The 11,376-nt window shown below is 35.1% G+C and overlaps 1 protein-coding gene across 1 annotated transcript; it reads left to right on the top strand.

Moving 5' to 3' along the window:
• The first annotated feature begins 573 nt into the window (after nucleotides 1-573).
• On the top strand, nucleotides 574-8,247 carry LOC128243867 (probable G-protein coupled receptor 139). The gene is made up of 2 exons (XM_052961847.1): nucleotides 574-753; nucleotides 5,973-8,247. Exon 2 carries the CDS (start codon nucleotides 6,034-6,036, stop codon nucleotides 7,177-7,179), a length of 1,146 nt encoding a protein of 381 aa, XP_052817807.1. The 5' UTR covers nucleotides 574-753; nucleotides 5,973-6,033; the 3' UTR covers nucleotides 7,180-8,247.
• Nucleotides 8,248-11,376: the final 3,129 nt, after the last annotated feature.

Here is an 11,376-nt window from a genome sequence, read left to right as displayed (position 1 = left end):
TAATCACTTCTAGAACTGTGTCAAACCACAATTGTACTCTGTTTAGCGAGCGAGGTGTTATTCACAGCATTTATTGACAACTCTGTAGTGATTTGTATACCCATTGTGTATATTGTATCGTGGCGTTGTGTGATTCGTGGCGTTGTCTGTATGACTTTAAAACCACTAAAACCATACTAACATTTGCTAACTGCTAGGATGATTTCCGTAGTTTCAATTGTGTGCGTACACCTCTTTGTTAACACAATCTCTTAGCAGTCGCTCTGCATTTTACTAAACTAGTTTAATAGGTTTTAATTATCAACAGTTATATGTGCATGGTATCCTTACATTATAGTATGAGACTAAACACATGTTTTTTCCAGACAAATATAATCTAGCCATTGTGGCTTTATGTTTTTGCAAGAGATATACGTCCAAATTCCCGGAATATATTGGATCATAAATACTGCCCCTTGCCTTAACAGAAATATCCATCACAGCGAATTCCAATATCAGATTTCCCATTCCATTCTCATTGCTCTACAGCCTTCGATAGAGAGCTCAGTATAAAAAGACATCGCTCTTCTCAAAGTTGGTATCGCCGTCGCGCAACATGCAGTAGTCATAACAGAAAGGTTCCATCGTGAAAACATACAAAACTACATTGATCAGTGCTTTAAGTTAGCGAACCGGATTCATTGTTTTAGTTTACTATTCAATATTTAAAAAATGAAAATACGTTGATTACATTCAGGATTATTAAAAACGCAGGTATGTATCAATAAAATACAATATTTTTTAAATGATGCAGCTGGTATTTGTGTTTCAGTGGTTTATTCATCGCCTGTTTTCTATATGTAAAGTAATAAATTTTTTTTAAATGAAATTCAATTGATAAAGAAACAAAACACAATTGCAATATCTGCTAGTGAAAGCTTTGATTATTAAGTGAATATATGTGCATTTATAATGCAATAAAAACTATACAATTAGGTCCTGCAGCGGAAACTGTAAATCACAATTATTCACTGTTTCAATATTTTTTTTCATAAAGTTCTTGAACTAATTAAAAATATAACATACAAAATATTAACCAATTGCCAGTTATATATTAAACAGAAATTGGTAAACCTTATCCCTACTCCAATTAATGTGTCTCGTTAAATTTAATGAATCCCAACTTGAATGTGTTCCAAAAATGCACGGCGTAAATTGCATCAAACAAACAACTTCGTTACGCTTAAAATAGTTTACGATAATTTTCGTTTATTTGATTTACAGTGAGTTTGGAGAAATTGTGGATATTCAATTATGTTAACGCTATTGTAGGAATAGAATGTCAGTCTATCATTGCGTTTTTTAGTTCATTAAAAGGCCTTTTGTCTGGAGTTGTGCATACATATTCCATAAAGGACGTAGAGGAAACATACTTTTTTATTATGACTGTGACTGTTAAAAGCCATGCCATTAATGGAAGATCTTATAAAATTTCAGGAAACAATATTATCCTGAGAATATCTTTATCATTGCGGATGTCATTATCCGAATTATTTTTGCCAGAAGCATTGCATCATTAAAGTAAGTGCAGTCTGGAAAGAAAACCTCTCAGATTGAAAACTATGAATTCATAATGATAATAATAGCAAGTTTTATCTTAGAATACATACAGATAACAAAAGAGCAATTTATACATTCAAAATGGAAAAAATAAATACTGTTTTGTGGTACGAACCAATATGTAAGAATTTATATTATTATGAGTAAACCTTCTTCATGGCATTTACTTTCTGTTAGCCGAGGCTGCCTCACATACAAATTACTCGTAAGGATATTCAACAGCATTATAAATCGTTTTATCTTCATTTCTTTTTTCATTTTGTTCCTCCTGGTTTTATACTTACCTCTTTAGACTATATCAGGGGGCTCAACGCTAGTTATTCTTGCGGAATATTTAGTTGGGGACATGATCAGTGCGGAATAAAATGGTGGTTTTTTATGGGTATTTTGTTAAGGATATTATGACTTGGTAAGTAGATTTATATAACTACTATCGTACAAACAAATTCGCCTACCCGGAGGTCCAACGTGTAAGCTCCTCATTTTACATAGGGTTTTTAACCTCAAAGGTTCATGTTTCTAGAGGCCTTAACAAAAAGTAATTGAATGGATACTCTGAAAAAAATAGTTGTTTACAAAATGAAGATATAAATTAGTGTCTTAAAACTGTGTTTTCAGTCAAAATATACCGTTTTTTGGATTTTTTTTATAAATTATTAATTGTTTGTATATGTTTCTTTACGACGGCTCATGCGCTTATTATGGTTATCATATTGCCGTGTCTCAGGTTTATTTTTTTAGCGTTTGCCGTGAATGTTTTTTGCAGCTTTTGTTCGGTGCAGACTCAGAATAACTTATTCGTGTGCGTTGATATAAGAGTAACTAACACAAAAGCTGTAACAAATGTAATCAAAACAAAATGCCTCTTTCAATCAAAACTATCAGTATGTTCATTGTCATGAAAAATTATTTTTAAACCTTGCTTAGAATGCGAGCTGTCTTTAAATGACCTTTAAGAGCTAAAGCTGTTTTTTTGTGATGGGGTTATAAATTTCGGTGTAATCTTTTACTTTATTCTTCATTGTTTTCAAATTTATGTTTGCTCTGATAAGCCTTATAGTTTTTATTTTGAAATAATTCGTAAATATTGGCGCAGGTATGGGGGTTATGATCATGCTTATTACTTTTAGCCCCAAGTAGACACGTGTTCCAGTGGACTCGTGTTTCACCGACCGTTCAATGTCGATTATACAAACATTTATCGGTATACCTATTTTGTTGCCTTTGAGGTCTGCCTGTGGTGTTTGTTTATGTGTTAATGATGTTCCTTGTCGGTTTGGCTCTTTCTTGCCCCGTATTATAGTCAATATAATTTAATTTGGCGTATTACCGAAATAGGTTTAATTTCATATAATTGATAGGTCGACATAGGTCACTTATGGAACTGACCAATAAAAGGATTATGTTATGTAAACAATTAATAACACGTGGTTACAGTATACAATGGAAACAAGAAAACCTCCACCGAATTGGCTGTCTAGTTGCGATTAATTATTTTGGAGATTGCTGACAGAAATTATTTCAGTTTTCTTCTCAGAAATAATCGTTTTGAATGAGTACCGATTACCAGATAACAACTGTACTTTACAAGCTATGTTTAAACAATTTATGGACAAAAATCCTGTTTCTCATTTTAAAATAAAAATCCATTTGGAATGTTTTCTGAAATTGCAGTACATTATTGCATTGTGTTGTAAATAAGTTGAAGTTTTGTACCTGTAATATCATTTCATGGAGTATAAGTGAGCATGGATTTTCCATTTTGTAACCGCTCTTGTTAAAATAGGTATACTAACAGTATGTTCTTGCAATTTGTTTATAAGCTGATATAAAACTGAAATTTTGCACAATGTTCCTAAGACTAAGGCAATGTAATATATTTTGTAGAATGCCTGGAAAACCAATGAATGGGAGACCGTACATCTAGAATCCTCTTATGATAGATGTCATGAACCTAATAAAGTATTAAGCCAACAGCATGGCGTCAAGCTAAGTGCAGATAGGAGAGGACACTTTTCAAGAGCTATTTTTTCTTTAGTCATTATAATAAACCATACTTTAATATAATAAAATAATGTAATGATGAACCCAATGAGGAAACTATGTTCGGTTGTCAATATATACATATCATATTTGACGAATGATGTCAGATTCATTCAAGTATATATACAAATGTTATCTAGAATATGTTGTGCTATGTGGCCTTGGTTATATTTCTTTTGTAATCTGGGTAAGTTTAATTATTTCTAGGGTAGTTGTGCTGTTTCATCTGAGGTGGATGTTTTATGTGTTCTGTCCTGTGTAATCTGACTTATTTCGATGTGTGCTGTGTGACCTGAATTCGTTTTTCGGTGTTACATCGGTTCGTTATGCAATTGTCAGATGCATTAGTTGTGCTGTGTGACATGGTTTAGTTGGGCTGTGTAATATAATGCAGTTTTGCTGTGAAACCTAAAGCAGTTGTGCTGTGAAACCTGGTATATCTGTGCTGTTTGACCTGGGTCGTTGTGCTGTGTGTCTGTGGGAAGTAATGCTGTGTAATATGGTATAGTAGTGCTGTCTTACCAGGGTCAGTTGTGATGTTTTACCTCAGTTAGTTTCCATGTGTGATCTTCGGTGTTTGGTGCTGTGATGTATAGACAAGTTGTGCTCTGTGTTCTGGGTTAATATTACTGTGTAATATGGGTTATTTGTGCTGTATGATCTGGGTAAGTTGTACTGTGTGCTCTGGGTTAGTTGTACTGTGTAATATGCGTTAGTTGTGCTGTGTGATCTGGGTAATTTGTTCTGTGGAACCTCCATAGTAATGCTGTCTAATCGGAGATTAGTTAGTATGTGTTATCTCTTTATACCATTGTATGTGTGACCAAGGGTAAAATTCCTTTGTGCTTTGGTTTAATTCTGCTGTGTGACCTTGGCTTGTTGTGTTCTGTGTCCTAGGTTAAGTATGCTCAGTGATAAGGGTTAATTGTGTAGTTAGCCTTTTGTTTCCGGGCTTTTTCCTTTTACATGTTCTATTTTTATTATACGGTTGTTCATACTTGGCCAAATGTTCTGTTAAAGGCAGCAATTAGGTTATAGTTTTGATATTAAAACGAATCACCATCCCTAAACTAAACGAATGCAATTACATTTACAAACATTACTAACCTTAAAAATAGAATCGTAATAGCAAATGTAGAATTAAAGCAATTAAATAATATGGTTTTTGGTAGCACAGTTTTTAATGCCACAAATTTCATAAGTATGATTGTAGAATTTAAAATAAGCATATGGCCCCAATGTCTGGAAAGTATTAAGTCTATTCTAACAGGAATTAAGAAAAATTAACTCACTATATTTAATATGCTATGATTTGCTTGATGTTCTCCTTTTAAAGAGTTTCAAGCCTTTTATAATGAAGACAATGACGATGAATTTGGTTTTATTTAGTACAACCAATTTCAGAATGTTATTTGTTTAAACGAAATAAGATATTTAAACTTTTGGCTCGTTGCTGTTCATATAATACTCTCTGATAGCAGTATTCCTGTGTCCAATTGTATTCTTAAGTTGAAATTAGTTTTTACTTTTAAAATTTGTGTTCTAGTAGCTGATTGACTAAGGTGCTTGTTTCAGATGCTTTCACTTTCAATGGTGTTACTTGTTCCTTGAATTACTTTAAATTAAGCGATTCTCACATGTATACAATACGCATACCATGGCAAAGACAGATTTCATAAAATACAAGTGAGCTTAAGTTTAACGTAATACAATGTGTTTCAATCCTCAAAGGACAGTCTCTCTGAATATTACAAAATGTATTGAATGTGGAATAACGAGGTGCACTTTCCTCTGATTTGGAATTGTTCCCCCATTTGCTTGAAATCAGTTTGTAGCCAATGCTTCATTATTAACGAGAAAGTGTCTAAAATGCACGAATAAATCTCTATTTTTTACATTCTAGTTATAACTCATTATAACGTTAAAATGTTTTATTGTTTCTGCAAAAACAGTCGTTAACACTATCAAAAATCAAATGCTTGCGTTATTAATTATGAATGAGACATAGCTCCGACCGCTGTAATTCAATGCTATTAAATATTGTTTTCCTCTTAATCAAAGCTCTTGCAACTAGGTGACTGAACGGTGCACAGAGGCTACAACTTCAACATAGACACCGTGTCGCATCACAGGAGTCTAGGCCTGAATTCGTGAACTTATGCTTATAAAACAAAGTTTACTAATGCACATAGCATACATTGCACTACATTTTTTTATCAATTACTATTTCTTTGGAACATGAGGCAAACAATCCGAAATTCCATTTGATAACAGAAATATATTTCTTTGACTTTAAATGTATCTTAACTTTGCTTTTTTTATAATTCCAGTCTAACAATGCGACGTACTACACATTAGCCATTCATGTGATCGAAGCCGCTTAGGCCTAGGATGGAATATACCACGTCATCAATTGTCGATAGCTTTCCATTTGAGCCCACCGACATAAATGCATCAAACCTTTCTTCTGTGAACGAAAGCAGTGAAAGTAACATGAGCAAAATAAGTTACTTAACACCCAGGTTGGACATGGAGGAGGAGGGAGTGACATTCGCAAAAGTGATTGAGCTTTACGTCGTGCCAATATTGGTGGTGACAGGGGCGATCGGTAACTGCCTCATTTTGCTGACAGTTCGACAGAGAAATATGAGAAACTGGTCTATTTGTTTCTACTTGGCGGCATACGCTGTTGGTAACATCATCATTCTCGTGCCAATGGTAGGTGCAGAGTGGCTCTGTCATGTAACCTCAACGGTATACATCACAAAGCTGACAGATTGGACTTGTAAGCTATGGCAATTCATCATGGGTGTTACCATCTACTCTGGAATTTGGTTCGTTTTTGCCATGCTAGTAGACCAGTATATCGCTATTTGGTTGCCATACAAAGCACAATCACTGTGTACAATATTCATGGCTAAATTTGCCATAGTGATCATTATAATAGGCTTGACAGTTGTTAGTGTCCATGCCATTTGGACATACGAACTATTTCAAAACGGATGCTATATACTACACACTCCAAACGATCTCCTGACGCTTGTGTGGCCTTGGGTGTCACTTAGTTTTTACTGCATTATTCCTTTGGTACTCATATTCATTTTCATTGCTCTAGTACTATATGGCACATTCACGAAGACAACTTGGAAAAAATCGGCAAGCAATTACCAAGTCCCAATGGATATTACCGTAATGACAATCGCGTTGTCGATATTCTATGTAATATTTGTTACACCAGCTACGGTAATAAACATCATAAAGATAAACCTGCCAAACTCGTGGCTTCATGATGAAGAGTTTTACAGAAATTTAGTGACCATTGTTGTAGTGGTTGGAGATCTACTCACCTATCTTAACCCCACTCTCGCCTTCGTCATCTGCTTTGCCTTTTCCTCGACGTTCAGACTGGAACTTAAAGAGAAAATACGATGTATGTGTTGTGAAAACGTTACGAGAATCTATGAAATGCAAGTCAACTCGTCCGCAAGTGGTGCAGGAAATGACCCTGAAAATTGTTCTGAAACTACACCGTTATAGGGTATTTTTGACGACTGTAGATAATGCAAATGGATAATTTAATGTTGTGAAAAGCAATAGATTCAGATATCTTATAAATATACATTTCGACAATTGTTTAATAGTATGAACTTGAGTTGCTTGCATCAAGTGCATGAGTATGTAAATAAATGGCACAGGGAATATTACGGACACGCCTAGAAGTCGTGTACTTTACAGACAAACAAACCAGAATCACGAGCGACAACGCAATATTTTGTTTCCAGAATCATATTATTTTCTTCAATATTTGAAAATGATATGTGTAGGTAGTATGACAGACTTCTGTTCTGTAATACAATGGAAACAACAGAGACAAATTCAGTGGCAAAGCATCTTCGAAGGCCATGTTTAGATGCCGGACAAAACTAGAGAAAAAACACGCACAAAACAACCAAGACAGACCACACATAGCATAGACACATCTGCAATCAAACAAGTCGGCGTTATCATATATATTCAACATTGGCACCCGGAAGGCGGGTACTCGAATACTTTTTTTCATTGCATGTTCGGGATGTGGTTATGAATTGACACTCATGGATATTATTTGATATACAAATGTTGTGAAAAAGTGGTAAAGTTGATATATCATTGAAGACTACTTTAGTTTGTAGCTAGAGATCTATTGACATCGTCAGTTGTTTGTTAACAAATATAATGAGCTGAATATTTTGTACAAATAAACAAATATGTATATCTGCATGATGCCATTATAAGACAAATATCTAGTTGTCACAAAAACGCCGATGTAAGTATTAAAAAGAAATATAAATGTTTTTGTGATGGCGTACTAGAAAAACTCGAGTAGGCTTCTTTTGTACGCTACTTCATTCTTTACTTCATTTCCGTATCAGACATAAGATAAATATTTTGCAAATGATAAAATGCGACTTGCATACTTAAGTTAATGCATACTTGATATGATTTACCTTTTGCGTTTTATCTTTATTTAGGATTGTTGGGATAAGAGTGAGGTTTGTGCACATAAACTGCTTAAAAAAACCCAGTAAATTCACATTTTACTGACCGTTCCAAGACGGTACCTACCAAACCTTGGTAAACATACCTAGTTTATATATATATATATATAGTAAGTATGCACTGTGCTGTTTGTAGAGTTTTGTGCTGTTCTTCCATGTTTCTTGTTTGTGATTTTATGTTCTATGTCTTTGGCGTTTGCCCAGTGCCATTAAACCGGGTATATGTTTAAACGTCTTGCTACTGAGCTTGTTTCTGTAGCTTTTCGCATAAATTTTGCAATTTGTACAAGCGTATATAGCTACACGGGCTGGTACCTATGCGTGGTATGTTTCGCAACATCCCTATTATTGTCTTAGAAGGAAAAGGTAAAGGCTTAAGAACGCAACTTGTACGTATACAGTTAAACTACAGCGCAAGAGCCATAGCATCTATGACAGAACATTTTGTACAATTTGAAATGGTGAGGACGGTATAAAGGTCACATACATACATCGCGACGAATGATTTAGGGTTATGAGGCCCGTTGAAGCTGGACAAGGATTTAATAAACAAAATATCGCCGAAAAATACTTATATGAGGGCCGTTGAGCCTACCTGTACACTTTGAAACAACTGTTCACGACATATCAAATGGCTTTCCCATACCAGTACAGTAACTACCAGTGCCATTACATTAAGTGTTTTCCATGCTTAATTATTTAAATCACCTTTAAACGACTTATTAAGTTGCAGGGATCGTTATTCAATTAAACAATACAGTTTATCGTTTAACGTATTTACCAAGTAGTTTAACGACACAATGAATTGTTATAACGACACATTGCATCCCTACCTCGAGAACTTATGTGGTTAAAACGAGAACGTAGTCATTATTACGTGAAAGCGGTTAAAGTTTGTTGGATTATTATATACAATGAGGATGGTGTGGCTGCATGTAGAAGGACGATATTTCTAAGTTTTGTCCTACAAAGGAGTCGATTCCATGTGAACGCTACACGACGTTGTTTATTAGTTAATTATGATCAGTTGTTCAGTCATATAAAACTATTTAGACATATTTGATATTTAGATCAAAGGAATAAAGTGATGTAAGAATTGGTTGCGCTATATATCTGAATCATTTATATGTCTGAATTCTAAACATTTTAAATTTGCAGTTAATTCGACCGCTGGCAAGAACGATTTATCAGCGACATTAACCTACAACGTTTGCAGACAAGAGATCGACATTCTTATAGGACACGGCATCACACAACCAATGCGAAGGTCATGCAACATCTTCTTGGTGAACATATTTACAATCGCAAAGAGATTCCAGTTGGCTCTGAACTGTTTTAGAGGGACGCAATTGTTGTTTCGAAGAACGCAATTGGTCCTATGGGCATGCACAGATAACAAGCGGCAACAGATCTGTTTCTTGAGTTATTGCAATGCTCTCAATGAGGTCTCTATTATTATATTATTTCGTCTAGACCTTCATTTGCCACCTTGTGTTTGATTGATTAGTTATGGGGCGGTGACCTATCGGCAATTTATTGGCGACTGGTAGCTGAACAGTTGCAAAGTGGTTTCCAGGCTTGCGCCATTTGCGGTTGGAATCGCAGTCTATCACCGTCTATCAGAGGACCAGTATGTGCACATTACTGCATCATGTTGCCACAAGCAATCAGATTTCACATAAACTATTTATTTCGATTCACCACTACTATGCGTTAAGGCTAAACAAATGTGTGTTCACCATCTTGTCAGCATTTTCAATTAGACTTTGCCACAATGCAAGTGCATCTGTTTTGCTTTATAAATATTGACTACTTGCCGATTAATGCTTTGAATGATGTTTGAATAATACTGATCATCGTGCAATCCCCGTTCTGTCGCAACGAGACACCGTCATTTAGTTTGGCTGAAAAAAATATTTAAACCTGCTGCATTTTTGTCTGCAGTACTAGACAAAGAATACGACAAAGTCTGTGCAGGATGAGACAATTAATACAAGGCTGTTTAGAGACTATGCGATATACTCCTATATTTGCAATTCGTACGAACAGTCGGCGACCTAGCGTTTATTTATTTCCCATTCGTTGCTAATCATTGCATTATAAGATGACCAAGAACCGATCGCTAGCCACCACCAGCCTTTTAATAGACACACAGAAACTGGTTTCCGACATCTTGTCCAATAACTTGTGACTTTTGTTTTGTGGGAAATCCGGTTATTGGTTGTGGCTCATATAAAGCTTAGATTTAGCTCAACCTGTCAGTAGTTACTATATTCATTGACAATATCAAAAATAAATCACCAAACTAGATGCTTAAACACCATGTATTTATACATTAATTGCATGCTAGCTTGATTTGAAGTGCTGTTGGTCGACACAAATAATAACAACGATAAACCAAAAAGACATATCGTAGTTGCTCATCATCATCATCATCATCAGCAGCAGCAGCAGCAGCAGCTGCAGCAGCAGCAGCCCCACCACCACCACCAACAGCGGCAGCACTATCATCATCTTCAGGTCAAGATTAATGGCATTTTGCATTGTTGTATATCTAGTATTTGCATGCCAATTTAAACGTTGACGTAAAAGTCAGTAGTTGACGATTCTTGATTTATAATTAGATATGACAATCAAGTTCGTATGTATCATCATATAAATAATTATTTTATCAGTTGGCAGTACAGATTTTTGTGAAAGCAAGTTTTAAAAATGTGTCTAAAGAAAGACAATATCTTAGTATTCATCCATTGGCAATTTTGAAACCTGATTATCTAAATCTGGTTGAGTTATCGCCTAACTTAAATTAGCATGCGTGAACTGCTCTCACGCTTCTATTCAGGTAACGAGCACCTCTCTAACTGCTTTTATCTTGCTTCTCTCTCATGATCGATTCACTATTGTCTCGCAACCAAACCATACATATTCTCATTTGACATCAACAAGGGCGCTCAAGTGGGCTAATGCTACAGCCATCACCTTCACAACGTTTAATAAAAAAGGACACTTAACTAATCAGTGATTCGGGTATGGGTCCGCCAGCCTTAAGGTAAGTAATTACAATCTTACTAAAAGCGTTAACATGTTTGCTTGTTTGTTTGTTTTTATAATGACGTTGGATAAGTAATAACATGTGGCCATGTTCTATATCTATAACATGTATGGTGACAATTTATCGACTTTGTTTATTGTTTCC

This window comes from Mya arenaria, chromosome 8, assembly GCF_026914265.1.
Source record: "Mya arenaria isolate MELC-2E11 chromosome 8, ASM2691426v1".
In the NCBI taxonomy this organism is placed as follows: Eukaryota; Metazoa; Mollusca; class Bivalvia; order Myida; family Myidae; genus Mya; species Mya arenaria.
The sequence above is the reverse complement of the archived record's forward strand: the minus strand, read 5'-3'. Positions and strand labels throughout refer to the sequence as shown.

Bases quoted from the DNA above. Each gene is read 5' to 3' on its own strand.
- LOC128243867 (XM_052961847.1), top strand. From the start codon at position 6,034: ATGGAATATACCACGTCATCAATTGTCGATAGCTTTCCATTTGAGCCC.